This window comes from Thunnus thynnus, chromosome 21 (genome assembly GCF_963924715.1).
Source record: "Thunnus thynnus chromosome 21, fThuThy2.1, whole genome shotgun sequence".
Lineage (NCBI taxonomy): Eukaryota > Metazoa > Chordata > Actinopteri > Scombriformes > Scombridae > Thunnus > Thunnus thynnus.
The window spans coordinates 6,478,127-6,497,122 of NC_089537.1; the positions used below are offsets into that span (position 1 = coordinate 6,478,127).

The 18,996-nt window shown below is 38.7% G+C and overlaps 4 protein-coding genes and 1 long non-coding RNA gene across 10 annotated transcripts in view; 3 read left to right on the plus strand and 2 right to left on the minus strand.

The window, feature by feature from the left end:
- LOC137173525 (collagen alpha-1(XVIII) chain-like) overlaps nt 1-7,969 on the plus strand; it is a 60,655-nt gene extending 52,686 nt beyond the window's left edge. Inside the window, exons 24-45 of one of the 3 annotated variants that reach the window (XM_067578400.1) lie at nt 78-161; nt 371-436; nt 567-629; nt 864-953; nt 1,143-1,178; nt 1,329-1,382; nt 1,718-1,774; nt 1,997-2,056; nt 2,168-2,209; nt 2,731-2,817; nt 2,990-3,017; nt 3,190-3,258; nt 3,628-3,653; nt 3,789-3,887; nt 3,972-4,125; nt 4,267-4,340; nt 4,544-4,672; nt 5,229-5,276; nt 5,425-5,487; nt 5,755-5,952; nt 6,066-6,181; nt 6,267-7,969. In XM_067578400.1, the coding sequence (XP_067434501.1) occupies nt 78-161; nt 371-436; nt 567-629; nt 864-953; nt 1,143-1,178; nt 1,329-1,382; nt 1,718-1,774; nt 1,997-2,056; nt 2,168-2,209; nt 2,731-2,817; nt 2,990-3,017; nt 3,190-3,258; nt 3,628-3,653; nt 3,789-3,887; nt 3,972-4,125; nt 4,267-4,340; nt 4,544-4,672; nt 5,229-5,276; nt 5,425-5,487; nt 5,755-5,952; nt 6,066-6,181; nt 6,267-6,468 (1,845 nt within the window). In that variant the 3' untranslated portion in view covers nt 6,469-7,969. The remainder of the gene's footprint in view (nt 1-77; nt 162-370; nt 437-566; nt 630-863; nt 954-1,142; nt 1,179-1,328; nt 1,383-1,717; nt 1,775-1,996; nt 2,057-2,167; nt 2,210-2,730; nt 2,818-2,989; nt 3,018-3,189; nt 3,259-3,627; nt 3,654-3,788; nt 3,888-3,971; nt 4,126-4,266; nt 4,341-4,543; nt 4,673-5,228; nt 5,277-5,424; nt 5,488-5,754; nt 5,953-6,065; nt 6,182-6,266) is intronic. The other 2 variants (XM_067578401.1, XM_067578402.1) reach the window with 2 other exon arrangements.
- Nucleotides 7,970-8,003: 34 nt separating this feature from the next.
- Nucleotides 8,004-10,121, plus strand: LOC137173528 (apolipoprotein D-like). Its single transcript, XM_067578410.1, has 6 exons — nt 8,004-8,092; nt 8,349-8,488; nt 8,646-8,750; nt 8,931-9,052; nt 9,185-9,273; nt 9,453-10,121. Exons 2-6 carry the CDS (start codon nt 8,474-8,476, stop codon nt 9,686-9,688), a joined length of 567 nt encoding a protein of 188 aa, XP_067434511.1. The 5' UTR covers nt 8,004-8,092; nt 8,349-8,473; the 3' UTR covers nt 9,689-10,121.
- On the minus strand, nt 9,892-11,455 carry LOC137173529 (uncharacterized). The gene is made up of 3 exons (XR_010925196.1): nt 11,289-11,455; nt 10,473-10,619; nt 9,892-10,372 (listed from the first exon to the last, which is right to left on the minus strand). It is a non-coding gene; the product is annotated as an uncharacterized lncRNA (long non-coding RNA).
- A 110-nt stretch (nt 11,456-11,565) lies between these two features.
- Nucleotides 11,566-15,420, plus strand: ggh (gamma-glutamyl hydrolase (conjugase, folylpolygammaglutamyl hydrolase)). Its single transcript, XM_067578407.1, has 9 exons — nt 11,566-11,797; nt 12,000-12,108; nt 12,238-12,288; nt 12,846-12,930; nt 13,008-13,146; nt 13,703-13,809; nt 13,990-14,080; nt 14,184-14,318; nt 14,412-15,420. Exons 1-9 carry the CDS (start codon nt 11,671-11,673, stop codon nt 14,528-14,530), a joined length of 963 nt encoding a protein of 320 aa, XP_067434508.1. The 5' UTR covers nt 11,566-11,670; the 3' UTR covers nt 14,531-15,420.
- A 736-nt stretch (nt 15,421-16,156) lies between these two features.
- The window catches only part of dpp6a (dipeptidyl-peptidase 6a), a 198,087-nt gene continuing 195,247 nt past the window's right edge, over nt 16,157-18,996 (minus strand). For all 4 annotated transcript variants that reach the window (XM_067578403.1, XM_067578404.1, XM_067578406.1 and 1 more), the window contains 3 exons: nt 18,867-18,939; nt 18,668-18,741; nt 16,157-17,889 (listed from right to left, as the gene is read on the minus strand). In XM_067578403.1, coding sequence (XP_067434504.1) covers nt 17,740-17,889; nt 18,668-18,741; nt 18,867-18,939 — 297 coding nt within the window. In that variant the 3' untranslated portion in view covers nt 16,157-17,739. The remainder of the gene's footprint in view (nt 17,890-18,667; nt 18,742-18,866; nt 18,940-18,996) is intronic.

Genomic DNA, 18,996 nt, shown 5'->3' on the forward strand with positions numbered 1-18,996 from the left:
TACATATCTGACCTTTTAGAGCATTCTGTGATGGTATTTACCGAATGAAATGCTAAAATATCAAACTTGTTTTTCAGGGGGAGGCTGGACAGGATGGGTTCAGTCTACCTGGTCCTCCAGGGCCACCTGGACCCCCAGGACCCATTGTCAACATCCAGGATGTAAGTAGCATCTGACCATAGCTATACCTAATGCAAGGCTTGTTTAGACTAAAGGGGAGTGAGCCACTTTCTGCCAACCTGTTGAATGATGAGAACATGGACACACAAACCATCTGTACATCCCTTGTAGATTTGATTCCTTGTGATTTTGATTGATCTGTTCAGTTTGATTATATTATGACAATATTCTCCTTCTGCCTCTTCCTCAGCTTCTTCTTAATGACACAGATGGTACCTTCAACTTCTCAGGGATTTTTGAGGCTCAGGGACTCGCTGTGAGTATCAGACAGAAAACTTGGATCAGAGAAACAGTCCTGTGTTTCAGCTGTCAGATTTGCTATTCCAGTTAGTGTGTTAAGTGATGTCCTGCTTGTCCTTATGTTTTACTTCCTTTAATGCTTGCAGGGACCACAGGGTCCAAAGGGTGACATTGGGTTGCCAGGTGTTCAAGGGCCACCAGGGCTGAAGGTAAGTGACTTGTCTCCATTCTCATGCACAAACAAACTATAGGAAATATTAGCAATAAGACAAAGAATCTACAGCCTTGCTAACAGAAGGCTAGCAATCCAATCTCCTACTCATATAACGTCAGCGTGCTAACGTGCTTAAAATGACAATACTAACATGCTGATGCTTAGCAGGTATAATGTTTCCCACGTTCATGTATTCTACCTCTGTTTATTTACTTGTGTGTATGTGCAGGGTGAAAAGGGTGAGCCAGGATTTGTCGTCGCAGCAGATGGATCCACGATGTCAGGCCTGCCTGGTCCAATGGGACCCACAGGAGCGAAGGTGATATTTCCCATCACAGTTTTTGTTTTCTAGATCCAAATAAATTTTCCTCATATTCCTCTTCTTAGGAAGTTTTGTTTGCATGAAATTACTCAGGATATTAGAGTATCAGTAAGACAGCTTAACCATGATCCGAAAACATTTTCAATAGAACTGTACAAATAAATGTAAATATATATTTGTTTTCAGGGAGATATCGGTATAACTGGACCCCCTGGAATTCCAGTAAGTATTGAAAGCAAGCAACAAATGCAAATACCACAAAAATGTAATTTTAAGATGTTTTTTTTAACACTGTTAACTTCAGTTGTTTCCAGTTTTATGGATGAAGAATGCAGTAGATGCATGTTTAAGAAACTGTTTTGTTCCCAACAGGGGCCTATGGGACCACAAGGACCCAAGGGAGAATATGGCTTTCCTGGAAGACCTGTAAGTACCATTAACTCACCAAACATCGCCAAATTGATTAAAGGACATAGAAAAACTCAACAATTCCTTGTGTTGACTGTTAGTTCCTTAATCAGGAGAAAGAATTCTTTTGTCTTCTGCCATGAAAAACGCAGCATTTAACCCATTTTTTAAGTGCAATATAACTGCTGTTTGATTAGTTTTACGATAAACTGAATCACACATTTACGCCAAACTACCCAATTTCCCAAATTTCCCAGGAGGAATCATTAAGGTTTAATCCAATCTAACTTCCCATACTTTTGTTGTTGTTGTAACTTAATAGTGACATTTTTTACAAGTATATATCTTTGTAGGGTCGTCCAGGCCTGATGGGACCTAAAGGAGAGAGAGGGGACTCTTTTGGCATGCCGGTGAGTCATACATCTAAACACATTAACATGAAAGTGGAACATGGAAGTGCGTTTAAATGTAAGGAATTCATACTTTATATAAATCAAATCTAAACTCTGGGCTTTTAGTTGTTTACCTGCTTCTTTAATTACTGTATACCTTCTTTAGACTAAATAGCTCATCTTTTTCTCTTTGTTTCTTACGGGTTTATATTCATGTTTTCTTCTTTCTACTCTTTTTAGGGACTTCCTGGCCCTCCTGGGCCACCGGGCCGCCCAGGAATATTCAACTGTCCCAAAGGAGTAAGCACACGCTCACAAACGCGCAGTTCTAACTCAACTTTTCTCAGTCATCACCTGAGTTTAATGTCTTTTGTACTAACTGTATCCTCTCCCCTCCTCTGATTCCTGAAGACAGTGTTCCCCATCCCTCCCAGACCCCACTGCAAAATGGCTGTAAGTTTATGACCATATTGCTGATAAAACAATGTCTTAAAAAAATATTTTATTACAGCCTGTATAAGTGCGCATTCTTTTGTTTTTTTATTAACTGCCATTTTTTTCTATTGGCAAATGAAATCTCATACAATCTGTCATCCTCCTGTTTTGTCTATATTCCAAATCATATATTCAGTTTACACATGATGGCCTAAAGGTCAAAAAAGACACATAGGAGTCTGGCAGATTGGCTATGATGGATGTTTCATTTCCTTTGGCGCAGGCTCTATAAAGGTTCAGATGTATTATCTGCAGGTCTTTAGAGTGCAGCTCCCAGTTACCTGTCTGTTCTAATTAAACCTTAGTTGCCTACATAAACTTAATTTATGTAGCTACAGTAAAGTTAATTCACTGGCTGTTTTTGTGTAGATCACATTCAGACCCCTCTCCTACTCACAAACACACTTTCACACTTCTCACCCTCTTTTCCATCTTTGTACAAAGTGCATGTTGTTACCACCAAACCTTTCATCACTCAGAATTTTTCGAGGATGGCTCTAAAATATTCCTGCATGCTGCATGTCCAGTCTGGAAAGGTGAAGGCATATTGCCAAAACCGATATGAGGTATTACTATAATCACATATCTGCACGTGATATCTGCATGTTACAATATTAACATTGCAGATTGGATCATTTAATATTTCATAATGGGATATAAGCTGGCATTTTTTCTGTTCTTGGATAATTCCCAGTCATCACTGACTGCTGTTAACGTGTTTGTGCTCTGTTATTTCAGCTTAATCCCAATGGAACTATTGCAATTGGTAGGTTTGGTTATCTCTTTTGTTTGATATGCATTATAAATCTTGAAGTCTGTTTTAACCATGTTTATCAAAATGTTTCAACATATAAAACATTACAGAATTTTCAGGGTAGTATCTTCAAGTCAAATATAAGTAAAAGCAATCAACTCAAGTGTTTTTTTTGGTCTTCAAGGCAACTGTCAGATGGGACTAAAGGGAGAAAAGGGAGAGAGAGGACTTCCTGGGGTGCCGGCACAATCAAGTGAGTCAACGCTTCAGAATTTTTGACTCAAATTCATTCAAATCCGATTGAAGAGCATAACAGTGCTCCCAGTGTATAAACAATGAGAATAAAAACAATGAAACATAATACAAAAAACATGAAAAATTAATGCAAAAATAATGAGGAAAAATGAACACGCTTACATACTCATTTAATATCTTAGCATTTCCCTGTAATAAATAAATAAATAAATAAATAAATAATAAAGATGTGGTCTCACTTCTAATATTAAACATGTTTTTTGAATATCTTAGGACTTTGTGTTTTTTTTTTGGTCATGTTTTTTCATTTTAGTCTTTTTGTTCAGTATTTTTTTAGCACTTATTGTCTTTATTTTCTTTATTTTAGACCCATTTCAGCCCAGAGGAGGCTGGGTAAGTTTCAAATTAAAGCTTTTTCTTGTTTGTTTTATTCTCTTTTGTTCTGAGACATGCTGACTTTATGTGCCATGACACTCAAGTTTTATGTGTGTGTTGTGTGTTTGACTTGCCTGTGCATTGTAATCTCAGGGGGAGAGAGGTGAACAAGGCATCAAAGGAGAGAAGGGAGACAAGGGGGAGGCTGGGTTACCCGGGCGACCAGGTATCCCTGGGAGACCAGGACCTGTGGTGAGTCAACGTTCCATGGATACACGGACATGTCATCTTTGTGACAAAAACTTGATTCAGCAACTTCTTTCTGACATGTTTCAGGGACCCAAAGGAGAGTCGGTAGTCGGCCCTCAAGGCCACCCTGGAGTGCCAGGCTCACCAGGAATCCCAGGTTATGGCAGACCAGGTCCTGTTGGCCCTCCTGGGCCACCAGGGCCTCCAGGACTCCCAGGGTCATTCCCAAGATATGGCTCAGGTACAACTCGTCAGTTGTATTTCTGTCATATCCTTACAGCTAAATTTCATATAATAGGGACTCAAAATATATTAATATATTAAGGCAGAAACAACAGCTTTTAATGAACAGATGTGAATGATGATGATTTTGTTATGGCAGCTGTGACCATCGCTGGCCCCCCTGGACCACCTGGACCTCCTGGACCTCCTGGAACTTCGGGTAGCTCAGCATCTGTAAGTTCACTGAATTCTGCAGGCCATATAGGATTTATACACGAACATATTACAACAGTATGCCATAAACTGGTGAGGATTATATTTAGCTTTAGAACACAAACTGCATTTGGGGAATCGTTCTTCAACAGACACCATTTCTGTAAAAACAAAACTGTAGAAATGTCAAAAGTTTTCTTGATTATCTTGTAATTGTTTTTCAGCTGAAAACATTTTCTACCCGTGAGAGTATGATGCAGCAGACCGCCAGGGATGCAGAGGGAACTCTGACGTACGTCACAGCGACAGGAAGTCTCTTCCTTAAGGTTTCCCAGGGATGGAAAGAGATACAGGTACAGACTGTATACAGGTACACTGGTGTTGTATCTTTAGGTTGGTAAATCCCACATTAAAGGACTCTCATACATGTAGGTCAAAGCTTAACAGATGTGGCAAATAAAATGGTGTAACAGCAGTTTAATTGCTTTTGTTTGTTACTTGGAAGTTTTCATGGTCAGCGAAGCATTGAGATAGTTTCATGATTTGATTTTTAATCTTGCCAAAATCCAATTCTAATTAAAAATTACATTGGCATTAAAAATATGTACTTCAACAGCAAGCACTGAGGAACAAGTGCTGCTGGTTCTTGTAGTGTGACGTTTGTGATTTATTCGCTGGCGTTGCATCAGCACTCCAATATCAGTCACTGAAATCATTTTAGCGAACAGCCAAACGGTCTCTCTGTTCCTGAAGATAATGACTGTTCAATCAATGTACAACAGTGTTTCAAGAGTTTTCATGAAATGATTTTGACTGATAAAAATCAGGTTTTTTATAGATTGACGACGACATGAGCACAAATAACACATGTGGAATCTACAGTCTTGATTTTTCTGTTTGTCCCCACAGCTTGGCAGTCTGATTTACCTCTCCAATAACATTATACCACAAGATGAGGTACGTAATTCTTATTTTTATTACTTTAAGACTACAACTTAATGACTTATTTAATGACCATTATTACTACTACCAACTATTTAATGTAATTAAATGTGTAAATGTTATGGAATATTATATTCACACCTCTGTTCAACTATTCTTTTAGCCTCGAGTTGCATATCAGACAAGAGGAAACACAATGGAACGAGTACAATCAGTTAAAGAAAGGGTGAGTGATAATCAGACTCTAAGCAGTATTCATTATATTATTTTAGATGACGTACATGATTTGACTCCATAATAAACAAATTCAGTTTAGTTTGGAGTGTTTCTGTACATTTTTCATGTACTTTATGTTTATTTACTAAATAAATAAGTTTATTTCTTATCTCTAAATGATGCATTTCGATGTCATGTCTATAAATTGCTTTCTGACAAATTTAATGTTCAAAGTAGACGATACCACTAACTGATCTTTTGCCTCCTCTACCTCCAGCTCAACCTGGTGGCCTTGAACCAGCCCCACTCAGGGGACATGATGGGGCTCGACACCGCTGACCGGATGTGTTATGAGCAGGCCAAGGCGATGGGCTTGGCTCCAAACTACCGAGCCTTCGTTTCTTCCCACAGGCAAGACCTGGTCCATGTGGTCTCTCCTGGTTTCAGGGATACTTTGCCAATTACAAACCTTAGGGTGAGTCTACTTTTTTTTTTTTACTGTGAAATAATCACGTTATTTTATCATGCATGAATCCTCCACAGACAGAGGATTTCTTACTGTGCCTAACCCTTGATATCTCCTTTCAGGGAGACGTGATGTTTAGGAATTGGCGTTCAATTTTCAGCGGCGACGGGGGGCCAATTGGTGCCAGGATACCCATATACTCCTTTGACGGCCGGGATGTTTTAGCTGATCCCTTCTGGTCAGTAAACTTGATTGGCTCCCTACTTGTTTGTTTCTTTGTGTCTGTTAGCCATGTTGACATTTTTTTATCCTCCATCTGACAGGCCTCAGAAGAGCATCTGGCACGGCTCCAGCAGCAGGGGTCTTAGAGTGGTGGACAAACATTGCGAGACGTGGCGGGCGAACCACATGTCTGTCATGGGCCAGTCATCGAGCCTGACCTCAGGTCTGCTTCTGGGCCAGCAGACGAGGAGTTGTTCCAGCCAGTACATTGTCCTTTGCATCGAGACCCACAAAACCCTTTAAATCCCCCCCCCCCTCCCAATACCACTCTACCATGGAGCCCCTCCCAGCCACCTTAAATATTAAACACTCGGGGATGAAAAATTGAGTGTCTTTTGATATGGAAATTCCACGCTTTTAGAAAAGGACGTCTCCATTGGTGCTACGTGTAGCATTTTGTGGTTTTAAAAACACAAGACCACATTTTGACACCCTGTTGCTTTCTTTCGCAAAGAGGATGTTACTACTTGTCTCCCTCCTCGCTCTTCTGATCTGTGTTCTTTCTGAAGAGTGAGAAGATGGTAAAGAGGCAGTAACAAACTCTTGACAACAGCCAATATCTAAGGTCAGCTAACATGAAGTCGATGCTACACTGTGGAACTGGGATAATGTTGTGGGTTGCTTGCAAAGCAGATTCACAACCCTTTGAATTTCCCTTTGCAATGTAAAGCAATAAAGAAGGTTTCCCATTGATTCCAACTTGGTGGCACATAATATAAAATGCAGCATGGAGGCTGATGGAGGCTGCCAGTGTTCTTAGCAATAGTCATATTTATTTGTGGCAATAATGCTAATGTCTCAAAGTAAATGTGGTAATGATTTATCAATGTTAAAATACGTATACGCAGCACCTTTAACCTTTATTTGAGAGAAGTGGGCTAAACTGCAACTGCAGTGACACACGTGTGCCACTTTACAAGAAACAAGCATAATAACGTGTGTTGTATTTATGGCGGCGTCCCCAAATTGTCACCCAGATGTGTTAAATGTGTCTTTGTTGTTTATTAGACTGAAAGTAGAGACCGAGGACACAATGGCCACAGGAAATGTGGCAGTTTTTACAAATTTCCAAAGACATTTGTGATGCATAAAGGGCTACTTTCACTGTTTTGTTTACAGGTTGTCATGGAGATTTATTTTTAAGAGTTTTGAAAATTTCAGAAGTTTACTCAAACTTTTAAGGGCCAGAACATTGTTTCCACAATTTTCCCTCCACCAGACAACCAGTGTTGCCACCAAAGTAATTTTTGATGCACTGTACTTCATTTTTTAAAAAAATATTTTCTAGTTCAACATTTTCATCCTTGAACGCGGTGTTTGTGTTGTATTTTTTTTTTCCGACGGTGAACTCACTTCTTAGCAGCTCTTTGTCTCAATAGGCTATTTAATTTAAATTCATTGATTTATTTATACCGTCACAGCACATAACATGAAATCAGATGAATAAATTTAAGAATGTAATTTATCGTTTGTTGTTTGTCAAATGACTGTTTCTTTTCACTTTTTGCCTCTTTTTCTATCTTTTTTTGTACAGTTTTTTTTTTTTTATTAAATTCAGAGATTTCTGGAGAATGTTGACAACAGTCTGAATTAAATTCCATCTAGTAGAGAAATGCCATTCAAACAAGAAATACATTTTTGTGTTGAAAAAATGTAGAAAAAAAAAATTCCAAGGGCAAAAGTGAGAGCACATGTTTTGTATAAATATTGGTGCTTTGTTGAATAAAGTTTTCTCTTTTCATAACCTGTGTTTGTTTCATTTTCAGCGCAGTACAACAGAAATACCTCTCACCTGAAAAAATACTGCACCGATTAAGCATTGAACTTCTGTAACATTGTTGGAGTCATGATGGAGTGTTAAAAAAAAGTAAGAAAATCATCCAGCAGAGCCACAGAATCACTTTTATACAATGCACTCTTCTTCTTTGTCAGAAATCATAGTTGCACCTCTACTAGTACTGTAGCCAGCAGCGGTACTAGTAGAATTGTACTGTACTACACCTTTTGTGAGTCATTGTATTATATGTATTCTACTGTATTCTTAACTTGGTCTTGTACTGAAGGTTAAAGGTTTTGTAAACAGGATCCAACTATAACTCTTCAAACACATTTTACTTCCAAAGGTCTGGCATTGAAAGAAAAAAAACATCCAACAAACCAATCAGTGCTCAGTTTGCACTGAATAGATAAGAGTACATGACAGAGTTGTGAAGAGTGAGAGTGAACACAATCATAAGGTCACTGAGACATGAAGGCATTCCAGGTACTGTGAGGATTTTTCATTTAATGACATTTGTAATACGCAAAATCATCTTAGTCATAATATGTATAAATCCACTGGCATTGGGCTCTTATTTTGTTTTTAACCCCAAGACTGGACCCAGTTTAACCACATTAACTGTTCTAACTTTGGTGTTAAGGTGTTGTTTGTGCTGTATCTGGCTGCTGCGGCAGCTGACGGTCAGTCTTTCCATCTTGGTGTTTGCCCCAGGCCATCTGTTCAAGAGGACTTTAATGTCACAAAGGTAAAATATTGAGGGAATGTCCATTCTGATGATTTTTTTGGCATGTGGTATGTATTTTGTTTACACTGGTCATGTGTGCACTGTTACCAAGGTAGACAGGTAGATGTTTAATCTCTTACTGAAGGAGATGCTGCCGCACCAACAGGTTCATTAACAACCTTTGTTCTCCTTTTCCTCTAGTATATGGGTACATGGTATGAAATAGAGAGGCTGCCAGCTGCGTTTGAAAAAGGAAAATGTAACCAAGCTACATACAGTCTTCTCACTGATGGGACGGTCAATGTTCGCAACGCAGAGCTGCTGTAAGGATTTAACTGCCCCAATGAATGCCACTCAGAAACACAGGAATATATGGATGGATTTGCATTTCTCTTACTATTCAAGTGAAATCCCATTTTTACATTAGTTGTCCTTTTCTCCTTTTCTCTATACAGGTCTAATGGGAAGATAAGTTCCATTGAGGGAACTGCCAAAGTGAAAGACCCATCTCAACCTGCAATTCTGAGTGTCAGCTTCTTTAAAGGTAATATTATAATCTGGACACATCCTTTAGAAAGGTGTAGTGACTATTTAAATCGCTTATATTCTGGAGTTAATAAGAAGTGCATAGCAGTATAAAGTGTGAAAATCAAGCTAGTACACTTTACTATCACAATATAATATAGCATATGTTTTTATATTTTTTTATGTATCTGTATCCAGGTGTTCCAGATGCTCCCTACTGGGTACTCTCCACAGACTACCAGTCATACGCTCTGGTCTACTCTTGTTCTGACTATTTTGGCCTTCTTCACGTTGACTTTGCGTGGATCCTGGCTCGCACTCGCGTGCTGACTGATGCCATAATTATCCAGTTACATGATAAGCTGGCTGCTGCTGGTGTAAACATTAACCGCCTTACAGTCACCAACCAGAGCGGCTGTGACATCATGACCTGAGATAAGGTCAGCAAAGTGAAAAGGGCAACAAAATGCTGATTATCTGTTTTGAACTGTGGCGTAAACACCAATATGCTTTGAGATGGCATAATACTGTTTGTTTATTGTTGGATATGGAGTTCAACAAAATCAATGATTCACTGGATCAACATGTGTCATCATTTATTGTTTTGATGTTAAACATTATAAAATCATTAAGGACATTCTGTTTACTGCTCATAATTAATATTTTTGTGGCTTCTCATGGTCTCATTAGTGTTTGTTTTAATGCACATGTAAGATAAAGTGGTGTTTGGCAGATTTTAATACAGTATTAAAAACATACACAGGGATGTACAAGTGAGATCATGTTTTTCATAGAAAAATTTTAGCCCTGAATATAAGTTGACAATTTGCATTATCTCACAAAACAATAAAGTAATTGATGTTTTAATTATGTTTTAAATTATTTGTATATATATACCTGAAAATGAGACCAGTTCATGGGGACACAGGAGCTTTTACCAAGCTAAAAAAAACAAACAAACAAACATTGCACTATGAAATAAACACAAGCACATATTTACTTAACAAGCAGCAGAATCCATTGATCCAGATCTCCTGATGATGTCACTGGGTTATAGGCGTATCCATTTGCTGTGATCACAGAACCTTTCAATTCAGATCAGGCTGGGTGTCTAGTGACTGTAAAGAAAATATGCAGAACCCAGTGAGATTACTGGCACTCATCAGCACAGATCGGCTGTGAATAAAGCATGATGCTGAACTGAAACTATGTCCTCACCCAGTGTGCCATTCTCATCCCGGAGCCATCAGACCTGGAGGATTAAAGGCCTGAGTGAAGGCCACTGCTGAGGGTCAGAGGTGACCAAGCTGTCTGTTTCTGTAGCTCCAGTTGCAGCTACTTCATCCTGCTGTCTGTGACTCTGCCCTTACCGAGACAACATATAATCACAGATATACAATACATTAATACATTCACAGACACATCTATCAGTCCTGCTGCTCCACATGCTGCCTCATAGAATGGACCTGAACTGCACTGATTTCAGACAGAGAAAGGCAAAACTAAAGAAATCTGGATTTACTGAACCTGCAGAGAAATCTAATATGATATAATATATTGCCCAGCCCTATGTGCACATCTAACGTTATTCCAAAAAAAAGGAAAAACAAACTAACACTGTTTTGTGTTAATATCAGTCTGGAAAGTTTCTATATCAATTTCTGACAGCTCAGATAACAAGGTGCAGAATTCCCACACAAGCCATTTATATAACTCACACGTTAAATATTACTAAGTTATCATTATCATTTAGTTACTGAGTTAGGCCTACATCGTGCACACGCGTGTCTGTTTATCTGACAAAGCCTGGCGTCGCTGTGTTTATCTGAGTCAGCTTATCTGCCTGACTACAGCAGAGACAATAATGCTACAGTGGTTTACTGTCAGTCACAAATACGGAAGATAGAACAGCACCATCATTTGTTATTGTTTGACGTTACGTTTTACACGTTACGTAACGTTATACGTTATATTACGACCACAGATGACTATGAAAAAAAAATCAGAACAACAGGAAATAACACTGTCTCTCACCGTTCATCGCTTACTGAAGGCGAGCGAATGAATAACGGCTCGAACAAAGAGAGGTCTTGTGAGTCTCATTCACTACAAACATAAAAAAGTCACGAATATCTCATAATTCGGCTAAAGTTTTCAGCGAAACTTTAAATCACTGCTTCTGCAGTCTTCACTTCCCGCGGAGTCAACGAGCAGAAATGCGAACAGCGCCACTCTGCCATTGTAACCCACGCTGTGGTCAGAGGGGGAATTACATCCGATGGTTTAACAGGAGGCTCGCGCCACGCCCCCTGGTCTACAGGCAGCAGCCGAACAACACCAGCCACACGTCGTTGTTCTGAAGACGTTGGACCGGAAGTGTTGTGAACAACAACACAAAAACACAGCCGGCGGCAGAATGGCGATACTCAGCCGTACAACAGTATGTTTTGCCTTTAGAAAAATCCTCTTCTTATTGTTTTGCGTTTCCCTTTCGTGTCTACCGTTTTATTCTTCAGCCAAGAAAAACGACAGACCTATTATTGGTAAGTTTATTATTGACATGGTGTGTACTGCAAAATGAAGTTAAGCTAACTTACCTGAAGTCTTTATTAGCTTTATATTCAAGGATTTCAGAGGTGTTTTAGTTTTTTTATGTTAAAGTTCTTTCTTGACAGTCGAACATAACTGTCAAGCCAATAAAATCACGGTAGACATTTTAAACTGGTTGTGTTTTTCTCCAAAAAGGCGTACTGACTCAAGAAGTCTATTCACCTAAACCGCATCAAACATCTTATATAGCTGCCTCATATGTCAAGTACCTGGAGTCAGCAGGAGCGAGGGTTGTCCCTGTTCTGTGAGTTGTTATTGTCTAACCAACTTCATAACTGTCATTCCTTCAGGTGATAAGAACTTTTTACAACACCCACACCGTTTAAAAACAGTTTAACTGAAACCTAAAACCTCCCCTTTCTCGTTTCTGCAGGATTAACCAGACACTGGAGGAATATAAGACACTCTTCAACTCCATTAATGGGTAAATGTGATACAATATAGTCTGCTGAAGTAACCAGTTAAGCAGTAAGCCTCTGTATGCTGATGATATTGATTATGTGGATGACGAGTTTCATGTACAGGTGTGGACAAAGTAACAGAAACTTTAAGATGCCGTCATAGCACTGCAGTTGTTTGAAGAAGTCCACAATGTTCATTCTCATGCATGAGCATGAGGTCAACTCAGTGGACATGTATTTCACCATTGCAATCTTACATAATATGGCGTGATTTATGACTAATGCACCGGCTGCAACTACAGTAAATCACCAGTGAATCTCAAGTGAAACATAAATTATGTAATAATCTGCAATTTGTGATGTGCACCACCAATAATAGTGGTATGACAATCATATTTTTTATCCTGCTATTTTTAAGGCAACATTAGGCTATTTAATGATGGACAAGACTCTACCTAACTACCTAAATTGATAGTATGTTGTAGGGTTTCCTGTTATTTTGTCCAATCTGTATGTGTTTTGGTCGTGACCTCTTTGTTTCTTTGCTAATGGAGACTTCATTCTTGTGTTTTGTTAACAGAATCCTTTACCCTGGCGGAGGTGTCAGTATTATCTCATCTGGTTATGCAAGGGCTGCAAAGATCTTTTATGATCTTGCTATTGAGGTAAAAGTGTAAACCACACAAACAAGCTTTTCTGTGCTGATTACAGATTACGCAGCATGCTGTTTATCGTGTTTCAGGCAAACCAGAAAGGTGACTATTTTCCTGTGTGGGGCACCTGTCTTGGATTTGAACAGCTGACCTATTTGACGAGTGGAAAGACGCTACTCACACGTACCAATACCACCAGTGTTGCATTGCCTCTGAACTTCACTAATGGTATGCATTCCTCTTAATGAATATACTCATGTTTTCTTATCTTGATGGAAATCATCACATTTAAACAGCAATGTATGGATGAGCTCTGACCATTCAGGTTCAAGTCACAACTTTTGAAGAACTGTCTACAATGAGTGGAGTGTTCATTGTTGAGGAAAAGTTTTATAATCTTTTGTTTAAGACACCTAAAAGTAACCATAAGCTACACCTAATTTCTTTCAGTCTTTCAGTCAGTATCCATGATCTTAGAGAGTTATCTAAACATAACAAATACACTGGCAACTGTAGTGAAGATGTGGAAATGCCATAGTAAAAAAGACACATTTTTGCATCTTAAAAATAACAAGTCTCCTAAAATCTGTTTTCATGTCAAGGTTGTAGCGGCACAGACAACAGTGGACCTCCTTTTCATTAGCTGCTTTAAATATCTTGTAATATCAAGCAAGAATATCCAGATGCATTTAAACTGAATATATCTACAACAGATTTACAGATCTTATTGCCACTCAACTAATTTGTTTTTATTAATGACCATAATGCTTTGACTCATTTCCAGAAACCAAAGAAAGCAGGTTGTTTAAAGGCTTCCCAGCTGAACTTATGGAAGCTCTGGCTTCTGAGCCGCTGACAGAAAACTCTCATAAGTGGAGTATGGCAGTGGAGGTACGTCATCCACCAAAATTATAATGAGAATACTGTAGGTTTCACTCATCAACATAACTATTATCATGTAGCAAAGGGTGCAGAGTCTAAAGTGCAAAGATACATTAAGAAATGAAAATAAGTTTATGTAAACATAGACAGCAAAGGTGCACTGAAACTATTTTTTTTTATTTCTTTCAGACTTTTAACACAAATGAGGAACTGAAGATGTTTTACAAAGTTCTCTCCACAAATACAGATGGAAAAATAGAGTTTGTGTCAACAGTGGAAGGTAGCTATAAATCATCTTCACTTTATTGGTAAAAGTTTACAGCAAAATAATACTGTAGGGATCTGTTTTAATGAGTACTCTCTCTTCTCTTATCTCTTGGCAGCGTATGATTATCCGATTTACGGGACACAGTGGCATCCAGAGAAAAATGCATTTGAATGGACAAGGCCTTATATTCCACACTCCCCATCAGCAATCAAAACCACTTTCTATATGGCTGAATTCTTTGTCAGTGAAGGTAAGAAACACAGCAAACTCTACTTCTAGTCAGTAGCTACATGGTCCAGATCTTTGTGACCTGTAAATCTGCCATTGTTTTCTCTCCCTACAGCCAGAAAGAACTTTCACAGATTTGAAACAGAGGAGGGAGAGGGCAAAGCGCTGATATACAACTACAGTCCTGTTTACACCGGGATCAAGAGTGCCTTTGAGCAAATGTATTTTTTCTGATGCCTGTTTGTACAGTGCTTTTCCCTTTTCAACTGCTGATTGGCTGTTTCGGTCACGTGACTTACGAATGTTTACGAATGATCATTTGACTCGTTTGATTTTGCATTTTGCTGCTCTCTCCATCTGTTGAAAATGCATTCGGACAAGAAGTAAACTGGAAATAGAATAGATTGTAACATTCAGCACACATTTTAATGCAGTGCAGGATTTAAAAAAAAAAAAAAAGATCATGCTTTATGGATGCTGTAGCTGAGTTTAGATGATACATTTAATGCCATTGCAGACACTGCAGATAGTGATATTTTATGGCATTTTGCCTGGTTTTATATGAATATTTATTGTCTGCATTTTGATTAAATGTACAATAATCAACATTAATTTGCAGAATTTCTTAAATCTATGCAAATCAATATTTTTTTTATCAACAATGGATCAAATTACTGTGTGTAATGTAAAGGGTTGCTCGTTGTGATGAACCCACAGAGAAGAAGTTCCCCTCAGTTGCATGGAGCATTTTATAATTTTTCAGCTCATTGTTTGGTTTTATGTGACTGTATTTCAGTGAAAAAGCTCTGATAATCCAACTACCCGCTCAGCACCGAACCTCAAACAGTTGGCACCTAGCTTGTGAACATCGAGGAGCATTTAGCAGCTCAGACTAGAGCCAGAACATCCAAAAAAAAAAAAGAGAGTTGGACTTCACTAGAAACGTTCCAAAGACTCCTAACGAACACTGATGTTTATCTGTATGTGCTATAGGGAATGGTTTGCTAGTGTTTAATATGTTTCTACTGTGATAATACTGTAAGTCTGTATGCTTGCCAAAAAAAAAAATCCCATCAATACAGCTTTAAAATGTATGAGAGCAATAAAACAAATGACCAAAAACATTGAAGGCTGATAAAATATCTATTTTTTTTATTCTAACATTTACCTTCATGCCACAATCTGCCATCAGTCTCTTTCTATGCTTTGGATAACAAAGTTGAGCATCTTGGAAAAAGTCCTCAACCGCCGGCAAGAAAGTTTGATGTTGCCATTGGCATTTATAAAGTCCACTTTCAATTCAAGGACAGCAACAGGAGAACAGAAATGAGTAGTCAAATGTAACTTCCAAAATGCTTTATGCACAAATAACACTCAGGTAATATTGTTTTGTTATTTTTTTTTTTTTTCTTTAGAATAAAATGATATTTGAATAACATTTACACATCAAGCTGACGAGACTGGGATCTCAATCACAATACTACTGGAAATGTAATTTATGCAATCCAGTAAGGAAACATTCAAGATGTCAAAATTACCATGTGGAACTGAGCTATCAGGGATAGTGCTGCAAATAACCTCTTAACATGCACTGAAACGTAACACAAATGGTCATTCAAATTAAAAAGAAAAAAAATAAATTAAATGGAAAATTACACTTGTGCCTCGAGAATTCTTCGTTTCGTATGATATGACTCTTAACATCATTTTCCCCCCTTTATATACGATCGTATAATTTCTCGGGGTACAACTCTAATCCCAATGGCCTCTTGCCTTCACCCTTGTACAATATATTTACTGATTTATGCCGAGAGTAAGTGACACAGCACTGACAACGAACACTCCTGTCTTGACTCTGGGTATAAATTTTCTTTACTTACCATTCAATAATGTCTTTTAAACAATTATGCATGCAGATTCTGTACATTTTAGCTTGGTGTAATGATGTCATTGGTTATACAAGGGGGCAGGGGCTTGAAGGTCCAAAGTAGTTTTTTTCAGTGAATTTTTTAAAAACCATTCACAGTTTCCAAATCAAGTGTTAACTTTTGAAAATATCTTTTTTTTTCTTTTTTTTGACTTGTGCTAGAAAGATGTATAAGATGTTTCAAGCTATAGATTTTAAGGAATAGTTTGAGATTCAGGAAGTATGCCTATATGCTTTGTTGCTGGGAGTTGGCCATTAGCTTAGCTTAGTGTGCAGACTAGAAGCGGAGGGGGGGGGGGCAGCTACCCTGGCTCTGTTCAAAGGCAAGAAAATCTGACGTCCAGGAAATTCCAGCACATATCCCTCTGTGAAAGCACCACTTGTCTTTTTTTTTCTCCACTTTTTTTTTGAAAGTATTAAACAAACGACATATAATGTGATAATTTTAGAGGTGCTGGAAGGCAGATTTTCTTAAATTTGGACAGATTTTATGCTAAGTTAAACTAATCAGCTTCTAGCTGCAGCTTGATATTTATAGAGTTGGATAGCCTTGTTGAAGTGTATAAATGCAGTCCCGCAGCAGGATGTTTTTTCTGACAAAGTAAGGCAGTAAGGTGACTAAAACAAGTTAATGCTTTTGTTTTGTTTTTTCTTGAAGGACGTGATAAAACTGAAGCGTCACGATAAAACTGTCTCAAAAGGACAATAACAAACCCATGGCAATTTTTCTTATGTCTTCCAAACATTTTGCCAGTTGGAGAATTCTGTCAGCATCACTGAAATACATAAAACGAGGCAACGAGATGAAACCAACATCAGGGCGAACATATGTACCAAAGGAGAAATGTATACGTAATAGCCGAGTGAATGTTTGTGTGCTATTTTACATACTGTAAGAACAATCGACACAACCACAGTCCAACATGAAAAGTTCTTCACAACTTTAAAAATAGTAACATTTCCTGTATCCACACAATTCCAGACACCCCTTATGAACACTGCCGACCAGTGTTTTTCATCAGGCGTCTGATTTTCATTAATATACAAGCCCACGAGTTATGTGCTATAAGGTGTTCCTTCTCCTTACAGCTTGATAGTCTGTGTGAGAGCTGATGCTTTCTCTCCACTGCTGTTGAGGAGCTGGTCCATCCTGCTGTACGGGAGACAGCTTCCTGTTAAATCAATCAGTATATTCCAAAACATCATGTCAGGTCATCAGTCTTTGTTGGCTCTCTAGAGGGCCTTTTGGATCGGAACTCGGAGCAGAAGATGAGGAATGAGGATGGGCAAAGGAGTCGATCTGTCGTCTGCTGGAAAGGCAGTCTCAGGGTTCAGCATGCGGACACGGGGAGTCCAAATGCAGTGAGTCGAACCAAAACAAATGGAGCAAGAACAAATGACAGTTGCATATCGTGGACGACTGGACACCAGTGTTGTGCTTGGGGCATGTGGACGGAGTGGCGGTTGGTCGGATGGATGGGCAGGAAGGACTTGGGGGGGGCCCAACGAGGCCAAGCTAACCCTCGTCTTCACTCTCTTCTTCCAGTGTCTCCTCAAACACTCTTTCAGGTAGCCTGAAGCATTCTTCGAAGAAGTTCACCAGGGACTGGCTGAGGTGCTGCCTTGTTGCTTCACTGTGAATGAAGTGGCCTTCATCTGGGTAGATCTAAGACACAAAAAATAAGGTGTGAACATTAGTGAGATGCAGCTTTAGCCACAATCGAAGGGGATACAGGTTCATTTCTTGCACAAATGGTTAGAATTCATTAATAGGAGGCTGTCAACAAGTGAGAAAAATCACTGTTGAGGTCTCACTCCACACAAGATCTCTAGATGTTTTCTCAGTGTCATAGCATAAAGAAGATGCATGCAAAATATGTTGTTTGCTCCAGAAAAGAGTTGCAAGTCACCAGAGGTGCCCAAGGTGAAGTCTTGTTTTGTCTGACCAACAGTCCAAAACCAAATAGATTACATTTTCAGTGCTGAAAAACAGGAAATGCATTTTTTTCCTTCTTCTGTTGATCAACTAAGCAGTAAGTGAACTTTTGGCATTTAAGCTTAATGAGGATATTTTAACTGTGTCATGTTCAAATGTGTTGACCTAAAACGTATTAGAGGCTACTTGAGAAACCAGGTTAAGGCATGTGTGCACAGTAACCTGTCTATCGGTCAGTAATAAACTACAATGAATATTCAGCTGCAGCGTATTGTATGTTAATTGGATTAGTCCTAGTGTTAATACAGGATGCCCAAGAAGGTCTGATAATCTCATTATGGGAAATAAAGGCATTGTGTGGGCTAATCCTCTGCCTGCTGTGGTATCCCACTGAGATCACAGAGCTCCCAAAGGTTGGAGAATAACTGAACCAGGAAGAGAAAGACGAGCAGTGAAAATGGATCAGCAGCAGCAGGTTGTAAATAGGAGTGAATGTAAAACCACGTACCTGTAAGGTGTAGTTGGCCCTTTCATTGATAAGCTGGGCGATGAATTTCGCTGTATGTTGGAAATGGACTTTTTCTGGGAAAAGAGAATGAAACAGATGCCAAAATATCAGCTATTGGATGTCTGTTATCTTCATGTAAGATTTAAAAAACAGAACTTTTTTTTTTTTTTTTGTAATGCATCAAAAATGATTTTCCTACCATCAGCTGTTGGATGGATAATAAGAAATTTCTTGTCCATGAACTGAGACGCTCTGTGTGCTAAATTTGCCATCTGAGGAGAAATTCAATTACAATAAATCAAGTGGATACTGCAATAACTATCACAGCT